At 45.4% G+C, this 20,710-nt stretch overlaps 1 protein-coding gene across 4 annotated transcripts in view; it reads right to left on the bottom strand.

Annotated features, from left to right (window-relative positions):
* Window positions 1–20,710, bottom strand: part of TOM1L2 (target of myb1 like 2 membrane trafficking protein) — a 57,038-nt gene that overhangs the window by 10,379 nt on the left and 25,949 nt on the right. For 2 of the 4 annotated variants that reach the window (XM_027900275.1, XM_027900274.1), the window contains exons 5-13: window positions 19,964–20,098; window positions 18,822–18,980; window positions 18,029–18,145; window positions 15,294–15,427; window positions 13,062–13,110; window positions 11,888–12,011; window positions 10,986–11,103; window positions 8,665–8,740; window positions 5,468–5,533 (exon numbers count right to left, since the gene is read on the bottom strand). In XM_027900275.1, the coding sequence (XP_027756076.1) occupies window positions 5,468–5,533; window positions 8,665–8,740; window positions 10,986–11,103; window positions 11,888–12,011; window positions 13,062–13,110; window positions 15,294–15,427; window positions 18,029–18,145; window positions 18,822–18,980; window positions 19,964–20,098 (978 nt within the window). The remainder of the gene's footprint in view (window positions 1–5,467; window positions 5,534–8,664; window positions 8,741–10,985; window positions 11,104–11,887; window positions 12,012–13,061; window positions 13,111–15,293; window positions 15,428–18,028; window positions 18,146–18,821; window positions 18,981–19,963; window positions 20,099–20,710) is intronic. The other 2 variants (XM_027900276.1, XM_027900277.1) reach the window with 1 other exon arrangement.

The following is a 20,710-nucleotide window of genomic DNA, read 5'->3' as shown; positions in this document are numbered from 1 at the left end:
TTCAGGGTAAATTTGCTGGATCATCTATTGCAGTCTGCTGGGGCTGCTGTGAGCTGGCCCAGCCAGCCACTCACAAGAGGAAGGCTCTGTAAGCATCTTCCAACATGCTCCTCCTTCCCAAGGACAAGTTGCAGCTTGTAGAATTGCCTTGTTAGCTTAACAGCTTTATAAAACACTGGCTTCAGAGAGATAAAGTAATGAATTTATTCAGCCAGCAGCAACCTAAAACCCACTGCAGGGGCTGCACTGCTGTCTCTCTCCTGGGCTGCTTAACCTGCATGCAGTAGGGGAAGCTGTGGCTGCCCCACCCCTGGAAGTGTCCAAGGCCAGGTTGGACAGGGCTTGGAGCAACCTGGGATAGTGGAAGGTGTCCCTGCCCATGGCAGGGGGCTGGAATCAGATGGATCTTTTCTTCCAACCCAAACCATTCCAGGATTCCATAATTCTATGAAAATAAGAGCAGCTGTTCTAAAAAGCGTGGCGGTCCTGTGGTCCCTGTACTAGAAGGAACAGCAGCTCAAATCTTGGTTATCCTGCAAACATGAGAGATGATTGGATCCCCAAGAATCACAGGACTCTTGAGTTTGCAGGAGTCCTCGAAGAACAGCTCAACAGCACAGGAGTTCGTGCTGTGGTATTTCATAAGATTTATTAAAAAAAAAAAAAGAAAAAGAAAAAAGGAATTCTACTTTCAGCTTGAGCTACTTATAACAAACAAACAAAGCCCTCAGAAGTGCAAGAACACTTCTTGCAGAGAAGCAGACAAAGCTGTAAGATAAACATTTGAGTGTGTCAGCCGTTTGCTATTCAGCAATGACCTTTTAAAAAGCTTCCCCTGTCTCCCAGCACACCCACAGAAGAGCTGAGGGTTTGTATCTATTGCTTAAACTTCCCATTTGCTTTCCTCAGACTCTGAGCCCCATTTTCCTGATAAAACATGGGTTACATGTGTCAAGTTTCATTTGTTCGAGAATAAAGGGTGGGGGGGGGAAACTGTCAAAAAACAACTGGAAGTTTTCAATTATTTTAACTATACATTGTACCATTTATATTTAATTTTAAACCAACCACACAGAGAAGTTAATTTTTTGCCAGTCACTTGGGTATTTGGCAAGTCTTCCCTTTCCAAAAGCCCTAAACTGAAAAACGTGGAGGGGAGTTTTGTTAACTAATCCCTAAATCCCAACAGGAGAGATGTAAAAAGAAATTAACTACTTTACACATTAAAAAAAGACAACAGTTTCTGGGAACAAACAGCAGTGGCAGCACAGACTGCATGGAAAAGGCTTTGGAATGGGGTACTGTCTTGTTAATACTTTGATTATGCAAACATTCATGGTCTAGTGAAGCTCTCAGTCTTGGCAAGACAGTTCCCCAGATAGTCAGTGCTGGCTGCTAGAGCTGTTTTTATAAAGATATTGTGAATTCTTTTTTTAAAAGTCTATACTCAAAGTAAATGGAAATTAAGTCACAACATATTTTTGGGTGCTTTACGTAACTGGCTTTAATTAAAAGTTGGGCTGATTGTCCAAATACCTTTTTTATTTAGTCTTTGGAAAATCCTACAAATGGGATCATCCCAACAGTCCTGAAAGGGAAATGGAAAAGGAGGGCTGGGAGAACAAAAGCGAGTGTTCAATCCCACAAAACCCACAGGAACCTGGAATTCAAGTTCCTACTTATCTAAGTTAGATTGTGTTGATGTTCTCACTAGCAATCAAAAGCCAAAGAGTATTGCCAATATATTTTCTCACAAGTCATAAGATCCAATATTCTACCCTTAAAAAGACAGTTTAAGGTTATTATTATCACATTTTATTTCTATTAAAAATGATCCCACTGGAAAAGAAGCAGGTATGAAATGACAATTCAGGTCTCTAGGTGAGCTCATTAATGTTCTTAAAATGTTTAACAAGGTTTATGCTAATTGTTGCTAGACTACTGCCTTGTAATAGCTTAGTTAATTCCACTTCTTTCTAGATGTTTAACAAAGCTGACACCAGTGCTTGGTTAGTTGCTACTCACTCCTCCTCGCTGGTTAGGAACAGCAAGGAGAGGTCTGTCATTCCTGTGGCAGCACTAAGAGCACACTAGTAGGCTACTCCAGCTTACTACTACAGCCTTACCATCTATTTAGAGCTGTTGTGATCTTGAAATAGCTGCCTGCCCTCAATATTAGAGCACGCTCGACTTCACATGCAAGGATTAAATTAACGACCTGATCGCTCGTAGCCGTGTTTCCGGGGAAGGCAGAGCTCGGGTGCAGCGAGTTCCCCAGCGCAGCCTGTTGTGCCCGTACAACCACCAGCCCATCTGCATCTGACAGGCGTGTCCAGGCAGCGACAGACCTCGCTCCACGTGGGGTGTGGGATCACCCCTGTCCAGTGTCCACCACGTGGACCCACGTGGCCTTCAGCTAAAGGGAACACGCCTGCCTGCCTTCAAAAGGCAGAGGGGTCCTACCACGTGGGACAAATGAGATCTTCTCGTGTCTGCTTTTTGGTTTATCCACAATTCAAGCCCTTCGGTCTCCAAGAGGGTGATGTATTTCTGCGGTGTGTTACCCAAGTGATTTCCTCATCTCAGATCCTCTCTCTCTCTCTTGAAGGCACATAGCGGAATCCCGCTTGGTTACTAATTAACAGAGGTTTCATTTAATTTGCTCAGATTATCTTTACTGCAGAGAGGGCTCTCCTCTCTAGCCAGGCACGCTGCTGGTGGTCAGGATACAATGTTGAGAGTAGTTCATATCACTTTCTGTGAATTCTGTTTCAGTTTCATCCCTCCCTTGCCACTGTCCCAATTAATGTCCTGACGTGGCAGCTTAAGCAACACCTGCTTCTCACTTTCATAACAAATAATCTACTTGGCATGTGAATGGGGTGACAGATTATTCTAACAAAGGAATATATGCAATATTATTGCATATTAATGCAAATCTCAATAGTTGTCCAATCTCATGAGAAGGCAACTGGAACCACCTGCACTAAAAGTTTATACTAAAGTCTGTCCTAAGAGCTGCTGGTACAGACCCATGTGATACCTGCATGGCAAAACTCTGACCTCACACTGCAGACAGACCTGGCACTGGAACAGTTCATCTCCCATCCCTAAATCATGTTTGAACCAGAAACACTTTCTGGCTGATATCATTTTGCCTATGTTAGTTTTGTAGGCAGAGCTGGAATGGATAAAGGTGTGGCTTGTGTCTGCAAGGCCCTGGCATCACCTCGCCAGCAGAACTGAGCTACAGGTTAAGCTGAAACAAGAACAGCACTGCCAAATTCACTGGGAGAGTTCAGCCAGAGATTGCCTCTGCAAAGGCATGTGGTGAACTGGGATGCACAGAAACGGAGTGGGAAGGACTCAGCCCTAACCTGCAGCGTATCACAGTTTGGACAGAACAACGTCAGGTCATGAGGGATGTGAGAACCACTCTGGCAGGTGGAGAATTCCCTTTGAGTGGTCTCAGTGTTGTACAGGCACAGGGAACAGCAGTGTCAGCTCACCCCTCCTTCCCCCTCATCTCAGAAGCACAAAAGGTTACCACGGAGTGGGCACATCAAGTTCATACCTGGGATTCTAGTTGTCCACTGGCATTGTGAATGCTACAGGTCGTATTAATAAATACAGTTAAGAACTACAGCCAGTTAAGAGAGAAACGGAGTTAATGATTAGTTTAGTTTTATTTTAGGTATTTCTCTCTCACATTTAGCATACAAACAAGGTGACAGGCTTGTAAGAGCAGTGACTGGTTGGACAGCCAGACCCCCTTCCCTCCCCAAATCCATATGCCTCCATGAATGCTGCAGTATCCTTTTTCCAGACTGAATAACCACAAGCCAATGAAGGAATATGCTGTTTGTTTTTTTAATAAAGCAGTGGTGTGAGTGGTGTGAACAGCAGGGGTGCCGATTTCATGCTTCCCCGCTCTTGTAAACAGTGGAAAGGCAAAGAAGAGGAACTAACTCAATCACTGGATTATTCATTATGGATGAACATCTAACAGTGGCACAGCACATCCCTGGCTGCAATAGAGCCACCAGACAGCGAGAGCCTCTGTGAGCCACAGTCAACAGCACGACAGGCAAAGCTGATACTGCTGCTCATTTTACAGCTTCTCACTCTCATTTTATGAGCTTTGGGTCTTGGACAGCACCAAAATGACACTCAGGCTCCCAAGGACAGGTACCCACAGTAGGCTTATCCACGTGTGTGAGCAGGCATGGAGCTGCTTTTGGGTGCTTGCATGGGCAGGCAGGTACAACACGTGTCCAATCACTGGGTGTGCACCAGCGATGCAAACTCGGGACAAATTCCCAAACTGTCCCTGAGAAATAATCTGGATTAGCCCTAAATCCAGAAGAATAAATGCAAAATGTTTCACAGAGTTGATATTGCACACTCTGGATTTTCTCAGCATTAAATTCTCTTTTTAGCAATGGGCAGCTTAGTCTGGGACATTCTGGGATCTCCCTGGAGTGAGGCACTCCTGCTCCACAGGCCTCCTGACACCAGCCCCACACACTGCACTGCCAGCACACCACAGCCCAAAGGGAATTCTCCCTGCACCTTTCTGAACTTGCCTACAGCCAGGACTGTCTCAGGAGGATTTTCTACAGTTAGGTCACATTATTGGTACTAATCTCAAACACTTAGAAGTGATGGATTACATCGTCCAAAGGTATAAAACTGGTCTTAGAACTTGGCTTTAAGGCATAGCTGTGGCTATTTTTTCCCCTTCCTCTGGCTTCTGCACCTAAAGCAGGCTTTGAACTTCTCTCTGCAAGCATGTTGATGAAGGGCAACTTCAAACAAGGCCAAAATGTGCACAGGTTGAGTGATCTTCAGAAGCCCGATTTTATCAGGGCACTGGCATCACTAGACACAGGAATTAAATCCTTAAAGCCAGAAACACTATTGTACCTTTTGGAGTCTGATTCCTAATGCCAGTGGGGTGGAGGAGGTAAATCTGGGTAGGAGTTCCATTCCCTTCCTTTCATAAAGAGCTATCCCCACGTTTAGGTATGATCCCACAACTTCCCTATGCTTATTCCAGGCCGTGAAGTTAAGCACTACCAGAAAAGGCTGCTTTAAAGACAAATAGCAAGTGTCCTCTTTGTGAATAAGATCCATGAGACTTGTGTTTATCCCTCGAAAAGTGGATACTGCATAAATAAATCAAGACAGTAGAAGGAACCACTTGGATCCCCAGGCCTCTTCCGAAGGTGACGTGGGATCCTACAAAATGATTCAGTTGTTTACAGGTCTTTGTGCTGTATAAACCAGAAATTGGTGCAAATCTTTCCCTTTTCCCCAGGTAATGATGTAGGTGGGAAATGAACTCCTTGTACTGTCCGATTTCAAGCGGTTCAATAGGGCAGGACGAGAGGTGAACAGAGGGTGGTTATTCTAGGTCAGGGACTGGGGTGGGCAGTAGGAATCGCTTCACTGGTGAAGTCCTCACCATTCCTTGTGTAATTAGCCACTTGTCTATGGGCTCCATGTCTGAGTTCCCACCTTTACCTCTCCTCTGTGTTGAGAACAGAAAGGTCCATAAAGAGAGAAACCACAGCAACAACCCGTAATAAAGTAATATAACAATTAAAAACTTCACACACACACGCACGCACACACACACACACACACACACACACAAAGCCTACGGTAGCTTCTGGCAGCAGCTGTGTTCCCCTCTGCTGCCTGTCAGCTCTGTCAGTGGGGGGGACAGACCTCACCCTAAAGTCTGCACTTCCTGCAGACAGTTCACAGCGTCTTAGCTCTTCTTTCATGCTGATATTAAAAATAAGAGTAATAATAAAATAAAACAATCACTGGCTAGAAGTGAGGCTGATGTTTGTCATCTTCTTAGAAGAAGGAAAAGTGAGGCTGTACAATCAGTCAGAGTGCACTGGAAAGTCTCATGTCATGCTCTGTGGAGTTTCCCTCGTTTATGAAGCTGTGGGGTGCAGCACACCCTGCTCACATCCTTGGCCTCAGCAGACAGACTCTGCCCCACGCCAACAGCACGGCAGCTCTAGTGATGGTGCTGAGTGGAGGGTAAGGCAGGGCAGTTTGCTGCAGTGTCCTGGCAGCCTTTCAAACTGCCCCTCCTGAAGAGCGCAGAGGTTAAAGGAGCGCTGATGCATCCAGTTCCCCTGAGCAGGCTGCAGACTGCATGGCACAGCACCACAAACACTCTAAGATGGCTTCTCGTCCTTCAGCATCTCCTCCCTGAGCCAGGGCGGGATGCAGAGTCATCTCTAGCTCTGGGGGGGCTTCCTTGGGACCGTCAGAGCGCAGCAGTTCCAGCCCACCAGCCCTGCCAGAACTGGGCGAGCTCAACGGGGAGCGTTATGTGCATCCACCCAGATACCTGCACACATGGGACACCCCTCCTGTCCCCATTACCACAGGTAATGGAGAATCAGCTGTAACCTTTTATGTCTCATTTCCTGAGGAAAGAAATAAACGGGGGAAATCACTCCAATTTCATCTACTCTCCGTGTTAACACCAGAGAATTGTTTCTTGGACACCTCTCCTCCCAGTTGTGATCACGCAACAACTGTGTGGCAACACAAGCAATTCCCAACATGGAAAAGCAATATTAAGAAAACAGTGTATTTTTAGCTCATCTTGTTTCCAGCTGCTAAATCACATTAAAAGACAGCTAATGGCACGTGATCAGCCTCCTCTCTACAGACCATTCCAAGAATGACTACATTAGAAACATTGGATGTGCTGAATTCTGCCACTGGACAACTGTGCTGGAACGAGAGACGTGTGTGAAGAATGTGTTGCAAAGCTTTTGGCTCCTCCCTAGAGCTGTTCTTAAATTAGCTCTACCCAAATTAAAGCCTGTCTTTCATTTACAAAGCACTGCCGGTTTTTTTTGCTACACATGCTGGGGCTGGTAACTTTAGGAGAGTTTAATTTTTATTTCCTTTAAGAAGAGACACCCACAAGCCTCACAACAGTTGAGAATAAGTAGTGTTTACCAATTACTGAGCGAGTGCATTTCAAAACAAGCTCTTCTGATTATATGATACAATCATCGGGACCTTTGAAAAGAGGCTGAAAGTCCCTAAAACATCTCAGAGCCCCAAGTTCCAGAACCCATAAAGCATTTGCCCCAAAAAACTTTGACCATCAGAGGAGCTTATCTAACAGCCCTTTGAACTGACAACACTTGGGGCAGAGCAGCAACTCTGCTGGTGTGAATGACACGTTGCACTGGTGCCTCAAGCAGAACCGGCTGGGAACAAAAGTGTTAATAAATAAGGACATGACCCCGAGGCCACCAGGGGAATCCAACCCCCTTGACCAGCAGCTAAATGGAAGCCCCTTGTGTTTGGTTAGCCAGGAACAAAGAGCAGAATCTCAAATCCTTCCCCAGGTCCTGCCAACAGTAGCTCAGCCACGCTGGGGGCTTGGGATGTCTCTCTGGATTCGGGAATTCCTCTCTCACCTCTACCCTCAATGCACTTCTGGCCTTGCCTCCCTGTGCTTCCCCTTTTCCCTCAGTACTGTTGGCATCAGCTTTTGTGGGGCCGAGCTCGAAACCGGTCACGGGGCTGACCTGAGTTATAAATTACCCTTTTTGCAGGAGGGCAGGGACAGGAAGAAGCAGATTAGATTTGTGGGGTCGGGGGGATGCTCTGTAAGAAATCATGGCTGAGGCCCTGCTCCCACTGAAGGATGGCCCGAGCAGGCAGCTGTGATCTGACCCCAGCTGGCTCCCAACACAAATTCCCCCTGGCTCAGAGCACAAGCTGCCAGGCATGCCAGCTGCCCGGAGCACTCCCATTTCGTCTCATGAAAGAACCAGGGCGGGATCAGCCAAGGCATGGGGAGGCAATTCACGCTGCACTGGCTCTCCCGTGCTACGCTGGCTCTGCCGTGCTCCCTAGTGGTCAGCACAGCCCAAAATTGGACTGGGAAAGGGCCTGAACTTGCTCAGACCTCTAAAAACTTACAGCTGTGTGAGCAGGACAGTTTTAAAAAGCAGGGTGGTAGAAAGGGGTTGAGGGACGACCTGAAAGCTCTTTCACTTCTGCCTTCACTGAGGGATGCAGACAAAGCTGGCCCAGCTCTCTCAAGCATGTTTTTAGCATTGGCTGCTGCAAGGTGACAGCACATGGGCCTCTTCTACCCACACAAGGGAGCAGGAGCCTGCCCTGGGCACACAGAACAGGTTGCATGGGAGGGCAGTTGTGGCAAGGCATGTGAAGCATTAAAAGTCTGCATTATGTCTCTCCCTGTAGCGTGCTCATGTATCCAAGCACTTGGAGCAAAGTCTAGTAGATTAGGACTTTATCAACTTTCATAGGCAAAACCAAAGCAAACCAATGCACACCAGTGTTCACAGGACATTCCCCACTTATTCTTTCCAGCAGTGATTCCAGCCAAAGAGCTGGACCCCCCAGACAAGCTGCAAGGACACAGGAGAATTTACCCACTACAATTCTGAAGTCTCTTAGGCTGGAGTGCTAAGCAGCAGCTCTTTAGAGATCATTACTGAGTAAGTGCTTGCTCCCAGATATCCATTTCAAAATAGCCAGTGCTAGCACGTTGCTGGAATGCAGAATGAGAAGCTCAGTCAAAGCAGCTGCAGCTACAGCTTGGATTCCACATGGATACCAAAACACAGAGCCATGACCTACCCCTCCCGTGTTCTGTTTCCGGACATCCAGGGCAGACGCCAGTCCTTTGACAGCCTGTGGATCCTCGTACGTCACACTGGAAGAAAGGAACAAACCACAGAACTAGAAGGAAGTCCAGCAGTCACCCATTCGGAATCACGGAATCACAGGAAGGCCTGGGTTGCAAGAGACCTTAAAGACCACCCAGCTCTACTCTCCTGCTATGAGCAGGGGTACCTTCCACTAGACCAGGCTGCTCCAAGCCCCGTCCAACCTGGCCTTGGACACGTCCTGAGATCCACAACCTCTCTGGGCAACTTGTTCCAGTGCCTCAGCTCCCTCACAGGGAAGAATATCTTCCTACTATCTAATCTAACTCTCTGTCAGAGTGAAGCCATTCCCCCTTGTCCTGTCACTCCAGGCCCTTGTAAATAGTCCCTCTCCATCTGTCTTGTAGGCTCCCTTCAGGTACTGGAAAGCTGCAATTAGGTCACCCTGATGCCTCCTCTTTTCCAGGCTGAACAATCCCAATTCTCCCAGCCTTTCCTCATAGGAAAAGTGCCACTGGACACTCTGATTGATTCCCCTGGAAATCAGAAAGTACATTAATTTTTTTAACAAGACCTGGAGTGAACTGGGTGTACCCCAAAAAGAGGAGAGTGGTCTGTACAAAAACCATCAGTTTCAGAAAGCACCTTGAAGCAAAGAGAGTAGGGTCAGCTTTATGGAAGGCAGGCAAACAGGTTATGAGGCACTCTAAGCATGTCCAAGAGCAAGCAGGGGACAGTGAAAAGAGGCCTGATTCCAGATTACGTTTAGCAAAGCCCTGGAGATGACATTTGGAAGCCTGACCTTGATCTGTGCGAGGGGGGAGGCAGAGGGAGACTCAAAGACAGGTGGAATTATGCAACTGCAGTGAAGCAGACAAAGAATTGCACTATTTACAGAGCTTTTAAAAGCTCCTCCAGTTGCAGTGCAAGAGGGACATGTAGCAGTCAGGTGACAGAGGCAACAGCATCATTTCTCAGAGCACAGTGGTGAACCATGAGCTGCAGCAGACGCCAACACGTGCCCATAAATCAGCCCCTGGGAGGAGCTGCCTGAGCAGGAGGAGCCCTCTCTCCTCCAGCCTGTTGGCTTCTCCCAAGCTGTGAGCACGGCACCCAGAGCTCTCACCTACACACCACAGCAAGTCACACTCGTGCTTCACTCCTCCCTGCTGCTCTGTTTACACAGTCCCCAATCCAAGGAAGACAGAGCAATCCTCCCTTGTGAAATCACGGCCTGATCCATGCTCCCTGATCCATCAGGTACCGTGTGGGAAGACTAGTTTCGTGCTTCATTTAGCACAAGAGACAGAGGGACCTCGATTAGATCTCTCTGCAATGCATCTCCTTTCTGACTGTACATCAGGGCTCCCGACCCAAAATCTCCAGTGGTAGCACATCCCTCTACATTAGAGCACATCTTCTCAGCACTGATACCACAGTATCAATAGCTACACTGATAACTGCAAATAAAAGATCCTAATAAATTTGATGGTTCAAGTTTTCCAGAGCTGGTAAGTTTTTGATAAACTATTTAACAACATTGCTTAGCTTGAGACAAGATATCGATATTCTGACTCCTAGTACATCCTTTAAAATGTGAAATCAGAAGGAGGCAAGAAATAATATATGAAAGAAAAATACCTGAGTGTGTCTTTTATTGAATCTCACTTGACAGGGATCAAAGGATTTCTTAATAAGTGCATAGATTTATTTCACATTAAAATAATTTGGCCTGTTAAGTGCCCTTGAAAGTGCCAGATTTGCAGCTCTAGAGATGCAAGCCCCATGCATATAAACAAATTAGGGGTAGAATGGCAGCCAGGCAAGCTACACTGCCTTGACAGCATGTGAGAGTCTGACTGGGGCCAAAGGGAGAGTTAACTGGATGGTAATTCTGTTTCCAAGCCCTTGATGACAGTAATTCAGTCACCAAAGTACATCCATGACCTTCAGGTGAAGGACCCTTACGCTCCTGTATCTCAAGCATGGGTGGAAGGGATGACAATCCTTTAGGAGAGGAAGCATTTGCAGAAGTAAAGGCAAGTACACTTCCCAGTTTCCAGTGAGCTCATTAACTAAGTCACTACTCAGCCAGTTTGCTCTGTCCAGCAGCAGGAACTTCTCCACTTGCTCATACTAATGATGACCAAAAGGACAGGGATTGGATTAAAAACACAAAGTCATCCAACAAAACTACTTTTTCAGACTGGACTGAAGTCAGGAAGTTCCAGATTTATGCATTTAGAAAATAGCAATGCCATGACTCAGTGCTAGAGACAAACTCCAACTTACTTCTTTCGCTGCTCAGCCAAGGAACTGCCTCTTGTCTGTGCAAACATGTCGAAATCATCACGAGGGTTACTGTGCTGGAGAGAGCTGAGTGTGCCACTGACGCTGTTTGTGCCCAGGTCTGCAACCAGAGGCAACAAAAAAAGTGAACCAATGAAACAGCAAACCACATGCAAACACCATCATCCAGTTAACAGCTGCAGCACGAAGCACAGTTCTGTCCAAAAAAAGGCTGGGGCTGCTAATCATCTATTTCTTAAAAGTAAAATGTAGAGATTGTCCTATCCATCCTGGAAGTAGCACTCTGTAAGCTCCTTATTGAGAAGCCAGCATTTGGGGATTGGTGTTCACCTGCTGCCAAACCTCATCCTGAGATATTTTACTGGCCACTAAAAGGTCCAAAATTTTGGGCATGGCCAGTATTTTTCTCCACAATGTTTTCTCTCTGACTGACTGTGAAACCAAGAGTTTCAAACCAAGGGATACGGTGTTGGTGCAGCGCTGAAAGAGGTGGAGAACCTTCAGTCAAACCCAGTGATCCTGTCAAGCAATCTTTGGCTTGACATAAACCTTCTAACGGTTTCCTAAAACCTTTCACCCAAAGGTTTCCAACATTATTTGTAGAAGGGGAATCAAGAGCATTTACCAGACTGATTTCATATTTTAGCTATATCTAAGGAGAAATAAAAGCAGTTCAAATTTTAGCATGGACCCTTTCCTTCATTCTCCCCTTAGGTTAATAAATCCCTCCCTTTGTGCCAGGCTGGTTCCCAATTACAGATTGCCACAGTACAGGGGAGTGGGAATGCCTTCCTAATCCTGTAAGCCACATTCCCAAACCTTTCAGAGGCTACATGGCAACATTAACCAGACAGTGGAGAGCACGATTTAGGTCAGGCACTCACCAAGCCCTGCAAGCTGTGAAGAAAGTGAGGACGGAGGTGCTGAGTTTCCAACCATTGGGCTCACCACAGCTGGAGAGCCAGGACCCAAATCTATTAAATTATCTTCTGTCACCTCATTCAGTACCTGTTGGGACACAAAAACCACAGAAGTTACACATGCCAGAAATTTCTAGTTGCAGTGCAACATTAAACACCACAAAAAAATGGGCACTTCCTATAAAGATCTCTTCTCTCTTGCAGGCTGCTACATGGACCAGTTTCTTGGATACTACAGTGGTGAGTGCAGAATAAAAAGGGTCAGACACCAAAAAACCTCAGTTTGACTGCTCAGCACAGCAGGAAGCTCTCCTGGAGGTCACCTACAGCTCCTCAGAGTCAGCTAATGTGTTTAACACCAGACCAATACCAGATCTAAGTCAAACTGACTTTGATTCCATATTAGGTAAAAACTGTTTTCAGAAACAAAACTTCTTTTGTCTTTGTGACTAAAGTGTCAGTGCAGAGCCCATGCTGAAGTTTGCATCACACTGCAGGAGAAGGGGTAAAGCAAAGTAAATAGAGGAAATAGTTATAAGAATGCAGCATAGAAAATGCAATAGGAGTACAATTCATCCTGAACTCAGACCTTGAACACTATAAAACAACTACAGAAGAGTTTTCAGTGAAAGAATAATTAGAACTCTTCCGCTTGGAAAGGGGCTGCTTAAACAGAGAGGAGAGTGGTTCCTAAAATTATGAGTGGCAGGAAGAAAATTAATCTGGACAGTGATATCGTAAGACCCAGTGAAGAAGAATTAGGTGGAGCAAACAAAAATCATTAAGTGACTTGATCAAATGTAAACAAAATATTTGTTATATAAAAATGTATAGTGAAACTATAAGGACACTGTGAACTCCTAAAGTCCACACAGACTCAAAAGCAATCAAAAAAAAGTTAATAGAGGAACAAAATTCATCAAGGATTGTAAACACAGAGATGTTTTACTGAAGTGACTTCCCGAGCTTAAAGTCGTCACCTGGGGTTTGTCACATCCTTCTGCTCTTTTCCTGGTATCCACCATTAGCCACCACAGGCAGGGCACGGGGCTGGGCAGGCAAAAGGTGTGATGGCACTGGTATTACTGCAGCTAGTATGGTGCAGCTGCTGACATAATAAATGGAGGGAGGTACTTACTCCGTTGCTGGCGTTTTGTGTTGAACGTCCCGATCTGTATCGTTCAAATCTGTTTGGAAAAAAAAAACCAAAACCAACATGGATTATCCAAGCCACCAATAAATAATGAAAACCATGAGTTTATAACCAAGCCGTGACACGTTTGCCACTCACATTTAATTTTCTCTGGTTCAAAGGGGAAGCCTGAGAGCTTTAACTCCGAGGCAGGACAAAGGGAGGATAGTTGAGAAGTTGCACTCTTGGCAAGTGTGGATTTCGAGTTGATTAATCTGATCTTGCAGGACAAACGGGCCTGAAGAACACTGGCTAGTCAAGGTCTGGTCTCTTTACTCTACTCTGTGCACCTGGGGCCACAATCCTAAACCAGGCTTCCATGAAAGTCTTGAAGGCCAGGCTGAGCTCTGAGCAACCTGGGATACTGGAAGAGGTCCCTGCCCATGGCAGGGGTGTGGAACAAGATGAGCTTTAAGGACCCTTCCAACCCAAACCATTTTGTGATTCTATGAACTCAAAGCAGCAGGGGAACCACCTGCTCCCATGGCCTGACTGAAGCCAGTCCAATCTCCTTCTTTACCAGGAAAAGCACTGCGATTTCTTGGAGGTTTGGATTTTTCCTCAGTCAAAATTAGTTTCAGATGTAACTTGTCTTTTCAGTAAAAAGCCCATAATATGCATATAATCCTCTGGGTTTTCTCCCAGATGGACGAAATACAACAGGGAATCTCAAGCAAACTAAAATGTTTTCTTAATGTAACAGTGGAAAATGCAGACTTAAAAGGCAGCAAAACCAAATTCCGGCCCAAATTTCAATTTTTGGAAACCGTGGGTGTTTGCTATTACTGGAAATCCAACTCCCTTTGCTGGAAACCTAAGACACCTCCCACCTCATTTCTCACCAAAAGGCTTCTGTTCATTTACATCCCAAGGCTTCAGAGCGAAGGCCAGAGCTCCTGCTTGAGTCACTGACAGAGCCTGGTCCCCCTGCTAGAAATCAGCGTGATGGATGTGGAGCTTTTGGAACAGCAGAGGAGGAACTGGAATTTATTGAACGCTCAGCCCACACCACAAACAGCTTGCTAACATCACTCAGCTCCCCTTCCCTGAATAATGACTACAAACACATCAGCCCCAGCCAGCAAAGCTGCAGATGGATGAAAATAGAAAAACTATTAAGGGTGACCAGACTGAGCCTTACTGACAGTCACACTCTCCCACTTGTGCAATCCTGCTCGTGCATGAAACACACACCATTTCACACAAAAAGCCGGCGTTTCTTTCAAAGTTTGCCCCAATCTCCTCTGAACGACTTAAATCAAAGGCAAAATCGAGGCCACCGAGTCGTGTTTCCAGCCCTTGCCGTGACAGCACAGATTCACAGATCTAGAGTCTAATTTATTTTTAAAGGCTTGAGAAACAAAGCCCTGTGCTAAGAGCAAGGAACAAAGGGTACTCTTTAGTGCCTCGCTCCCCAGGCCTGTCATTAAGGGGAAGATTAAACTTTCCCAAGACTGCTGCATCACGTGTCACCTCCTGCAGCAGATGTGCCTGACAGCGCCTTTGTCTGACGTGTCGAAAGTCCTGTGCCCCAAGTCCTCTCCCTGGGGATGATTCTTGCAGACCAGCTCTTCAGAACATCAGTTCTACGCAAGACAGGCTTTTATTTTTTTTCCCCAAGATTTTAAGTGTTACTTAAAACCAAAACCCTTACGTGCATTAAGCTCCCGCCCACTCCAGCCACCTCCCTTTGCACCAGCTCTGCAACTGGAGAGATCAGAGGACAGAGACAGCTCACAGGAGCCTCCCTAAGCCAGGAAGCAGCACAGGCATTTGTGCAGAGCCCAGGCTGGCAAGGGGAACTAGAGACTGTGGCTGTGCTATTTTTGGCCCCAAGTCCCTACATCTGTACAGCCCTGCACAACGGGGACTCGCAGACTCAAATCTCTGCTAGTTCAGAGAGTTTTGCACAAGGTTGCCCTGCATTTTATGGATGTGTCCCACAAAAATTCAACGGCAGGACCAAAAAAAAAAAAAAAACCCACCAAATCACAGTATTAAAGGAATCAGCTGAAACAGGAATGGTACCATAAAAGACTACAAGAAGACTTTGTAAATGCGTCTCTGTGTTATGCTGGACCATAGGCTCAGCTGGCCCTATCTTGCCAACTGACCTATTTTATATCTAAGCGAGAACCACGGAATGATTGTAAATAGTGGATGGGAAAGGTGCCCCACCTTTCATATCGGAGGAAGACGTTATTTAAATCATCATTCACGTGCAGCAGCTCCTCTGTGACTTCTTCATTGGACACTCGTGAGATAAGCTCCACAATTCTCTGCTGCATGGCTCTACAGGTTCGGTTCAGTTCCTAGGAGGAATGCATTGTGCACACACACTCTGATAAGCAACAAGCAATAAGCAGATTTGGTTGAGCTTTGCTCACAGCCAAACATATCCCCCAGTTGAGAAACACTAAGACAAGTTTATCTTTGCATGATTAAATGTCACCCAAAAGCACATCTAATCAAACGCCCTTCAAGAGATGATGGCAGAAAACCTTGAGAGCCTATTTACAATTCGACTTCCTGATTCTTCTTTAACTCTGAGTACTTGAAAAAATAAATATCTGTGTTATAGTCATCTGTTTTAAGAATAAACCACGTTAATACAACAGCTTTCAAGGAAAATTCAATCTGGCTTTTTGGCAATGCCATCCTTAAAAACGGAATGATGTGCGTGGTGGAAAAAGTGGGGAAAAAAGGTTCATCGGGGCTACAAGTACTAAGTGGATGCTGGAAAGAGAAGTGTTGAGGACAGAGAACACACCAACTACAGAGAAGAACATGAGGGTGAAGATAAAAAAAGAACCAGGAGCATAAAAAGATGTGTGTTCCACACCTCTGAGCCACACACAGAGAAGTTCCCTTCCACCGAGCAAGTGCACAGACAAGAAGACTGCACAAAGGCAGTGGGGAGTTCCAGAAGAACATTTTAAAGAATACAGAGCGAGGGCATTTATTTTAAGAAGCCCCTCATCAAGAAATCTAGATTTGAGTTTGCCTAGACCCCGAGTTCTCAAGCCTCCAGGACATCTCTTCCATCCCCAATTACTTAGCAGAATCCTGTACTCCTGAAAGGCCTCAAGACCAAAGGTCAGACTGGTGTGCTGAGGAGAACTGCAAGAAGAAACGTGACATATGGCAGGGAGCCTCTGATCAGGCCCACGGTTTTACTTCAGTGAGCACTGACATTCCAGCTAAAGCGTGTCCCTCTGTCATCTTCCACCCCTCCCAGCTCCACTTCACAGCAAAAATTCAGCACTAAGCAAGGATGCCTTGTTGGTACACAACCTTTGGGATGAAAGCAAAAATGTGTTTGTTTTCCTTGCATGGTATGACATCCTAAGCTCTGGATAAATTTCACCTACTGCAATCCAGCTGCCTTTAACAGCTTGAGGAATGTGTTCTCCAATGTCAGTTTTGATCCCATCACTTTCGAAGCAGATTGTGACATTTCAGAGGTTTGTTTGCTGCCTTTCTGAGAGGGCTGACAGTACCTATCTATTCTGCTCAGAGCTGGCTCTCTAGCAGGCTGTTTACACTTGATTGTTGGAGAAAATGTCAGGAATTATTTAAGGAGGAGGGCTATATAAACCTCAAAGCAGGGAGCCCTTGCATGCAGCACCCAGCTCACAGCTCTCAAAAGGCTAACCGTCCTTTGTGATCAAAAACAGGTTCTCCCCAGCTCTCTGATTCAGATTTAGGCTGCATCAGTCAGAGAAGGGAACCAGTTGGGATAAAGAATCGTTGCTGTCACTCCATTTTATGATCAAATTCTTTCACCTTAAAGCTATGCTGTAAGGTTACGCTGTCAAGATGTTGTTTCTGAACGTAAGCAAAATGCTCGACACCAGTTTTGGTCTGTCATGGTTTCCTGGAAGCTTCCTTTGTTTTGAGCAATTCGACCCAAATGGGCAGTAACTGAAAGGCTCTTTATTGCAAAGCCTCTCATCAGCTGCCATGATGGCTCCGAGACAAACACACAATGCCACTGCATGGGAGAGACCAGTTTTTGGATGGATTTCAAGCTCCGATGTATCACAGAGAGCAGTTCCCTGCCTTCCTCCGAACGGACTGCTGTGGGAGCCCATCCTCCCTGCTGGAGGATCAAAACAGAAGGCTATTTCTGAAGCTCTGGAAAGGCAAATACCACGTTAAGGGCAGCAGCTGGAATGTCAGATCTCAGTGCTCCTCATCTGTGCTGCACGTGGGACTGCATGACCTTCCTCAACCGAAAGGCCACCCCGCAACCACCGGTCCTGGGAAAGAGGTGTGAAGCCCAAGACATGAGCAGTGTTTATACTGTTTTCCCTCATGAAATGCTAAATGCTTCACTGGATTGAGATTTTCCAGCGAAGAAATCCCTTCTGATTACCCTCTGAACACCATGAAACTTCACCTGAGCACCTGCCTTTGGACCCTGAGAACACAGCTTCTGGAAAGACATTTTGTTCACATATAAGATTTCAATTGGCAGAGAATCCACAGACCCTTGGCATTATTTAGTCCAGCTGGAAATACGGAGCGTTTTTTCCTGCACAGTGACTGGGAATGTTTTGACACTGTAAAAGTGATGATGGAGGAGGAAAAAACATAAAAGAAACAGAGATGCTCAGGGCTTAGAGAGCCCGTGGCAATTTGTGGTAAAGGAGACCTGATATTCAAAATTGGGAAAAAATTCTGGCTACGTAAAGAGGGAAGAACAAGTTTCAAGGGAAGTCAGGAAATCCTTGTCACTGGAAGCTTTACCAAATGAAGAACATCAAGTGATGAGACTCGCCAGGGTCAAGCACATCCCACATTCATTATGTAAACCAAGCGAAGTTTGTGCAGTGAGTTACAACAAAACCCACCCCCTGAGAAAGTCAAGCACAGAAAGGACCAGAATCATATTTGGAGGAAACTGTTACCTGGAGTAACTCAAGGTCTGAGGAATCCTCCTGTCCAGGTACCATTTCTGTCAGCATTTCAGACATCACTTTTGTGTTCCCACGAACAATATCCAGTTCACTGCGCAGCCGGGCAATCTGAATTTGGGTACAAAGACAACAAAACACTGCATAATCTTTTGGTTTAAGCAGTTCATTTTCAAGAACTGACTTTGAGATATCCCTCGTTCTGTCTGACTTGATATCTGAGGCTCCCAGACATTCTAGCAGGCAAAAAACAAAAAGTAAAGATAAAGAGTTTACCCAGGAGAGAATCTGAGAAAAGGAACAGAAAAAGAAAAGAACTATCATCACTAACCCAGATGTGCTGTGCCTGTATGGAAGGGAAGCAAATGAAAACAGCACCCTAAAACCAGACCTTGGCTGTGGTACACCTTGGGTGCCTCAGTCCAGTGTGGGGAAAGCTGTACACATTTTAAGTAGGATCTTTGGCTCCAAAGTTACTATTTTTACAGGGAGAAAAGAAAATTCTGTTTTCTATATTAGGGTGTTTGTAAGGGCTTGACTTCCTGCATCTGCAAGACATTCTGGGCCTTTAAAGGAGAGGGGCTAATGCTAAATTACTGCTGACTGGACTGGTCATACAGACACATCCAAAGCCCAGATTTTACAGCACAATGGGAGGAAAGATGACTAAGTGGAGCCAGACCTACGAGACAAAATCCAAAGAGCTAAAATGAAAGTTCCTCTGCAAACTGGTTTCTAATTTGACCTGCTGGAAGAGTCTCGCTCGAAAGAATCACGATGCCAATACCTGTTCAGAATTAGCAGTGATGGGACCAGTCACATTCAGGGCTGGGGCCTGAGGAGCAGAATACGCCGTTGGAGAGGTCGAAGAGTAAGAGCTGCTGCTCATCCTTTGCTGAGACTGTGAATTGTGCATATTTGCTGCAGGATCAACTTCAGGAACGCTCTGCCACATCAGAAAGACACGAGTTCAAAAGCTGAATTGGGACAGCACTTGCTTTATCAGCAACCTCAGGCCAAAACAGGCTCAAATATAGAACATAATTGCACCTTGCGCGAAAGGTCAGTGCAGCTTCGAGAAAAGACTGGCAGGACAGCCCATAAACAGGCAGCTCCAGCAATCTCCCACACCCTTATCTTTTGACCCAACCCACATGCCTGTAAGTCCATTTACCTTTACAAGAAAGGTGATAAGCAAAATAAAAACAAGAGCCAAAGAGAGCTAATTATAAATGATTTTAACCTAGGAATTACGTTGCAGGCTTACACAAAAAAAAAATGATGTGATACGAAGATACTGAGTTTAATTAACCTTGACACAAGAATTGTAATCTCTCAGTCCTTGATCACTCGCATTTACCGCTTCAAAGATTCATTAACTTCAGTTTTCAGAGTGAATAATCAGAACACCTGTGATCCTTAAGTTACTTCTTAGCAGCAGTTCTGTCAACTTTCCAGACTTAACTTTCCACAGGTGTAAAACCTCACGTTACCATGGGATGATCAGTGAGAGATTCAGTCTCTGTGCACCCCTAAAGGACAGGCAGACCTTGGCTCAGGGGCATCACCCACAGAAAACACCACACTTTTGAGCAAAAGAAGTAAATCTCAATCACATATCCTGATGGGTTCCTTTTTGAAAAAATTAGATGCATTTGTCTGGTGGTTTTGTGGTATAAGATAAGTGTTGTAAACTCTTTTCCCCTTCTGTGATGACTGACTCAAGGGAGGAGATACCATTAGCTTATCAGCCTGTATTATGCTTTTCCTGCATGCTCTTTGACTATTAAAGTGTCCTTCCAGGAGTGAGAAAACGAGCCAAACTCAGACAAACAGGAGGGGAAAAACAAGTAGTTATCCAACTACTTAAGACATCCTGGGAAAATACCCCTGGAATTGCAATAATAATCATCACTCAAAAGAGCTTACCCTCTGTGGTGTGTGTATTGGAGACAGAGCATCAAGATCTGCCATGGGGAACTCGATGCCTTTCCTCTTGAGTTCTTCATAAATATGCACTACTCCAGTTAAATCAGGGCTACTTCGAAAGGCATCAGCCCAAGCCTGGAAAACACGAGGGATTATCATCCATAAAACCTTCCAAAGCTCCAGCTCCACCCTGACCTCAGACGCTGACTATAAAAGCTTTCATGTATTTCAGCTTCAAAGGGAAGCTGTAATCATCAGACCTGGTCAAAAAGATCCTGCAAATATTATTAAGACAGTCACATACAGGTTTTATTCAAATATAAAACAGAAGTTAGTGCACAGTAGCTCTGCACAGCCCTGACATCATCAAAATCTGTGAACAAAATTAAAGCTTCTTCCAATCTCCTCTGCTCAGCAGTGATTGATGCTGATCTTTCTGGCATATTCTACAGCCAGTGACCCACCAGGAAAAGTCTGTGTCAAAGATTCAATTGATCTAGGCAAAATTCATAAAGTCATACAATAATCTTCAGTAACCTCCATTCACTTTGTGAAGCATCCTCATTTATTGCCAAAGGGAAAAAAAAACCACAGCTGTCAAGTTCTCTTCAGTGTTTTATTTGGACCAAACTTAATAAAAATAGGTAGTTTCTGAGGTTCCTGTATTGTGAAAAAGGCAGTCCCTGAGCAGCAGAACTAACGGCGCCCGGGTTCCTACAGAGCATTTCCAACACTCAGACACCCCGG

Source organism: Empidonax traillii, unplaced genomic scaffold (assembly GCF_003031625.1).
Source record: "Empidonax traillii isolate 1590-97213 ecotype Southwest subspecies unplaced genomic scaffold, ASM303162v1 scaffold717:size860381, whole genome shotgun sequence".
Lineage (NCBI taxonomy): Eukaryota > Metazoa > Chordata > Aves > Passeriformes > Tyrannidae > Empidonax > Empidonax traillii.
The sequence above is the reverse complement of the archived record's forward strand: the minus strand, read 5'-3'. Positions and strand labels throughout refer to the sequence as shown.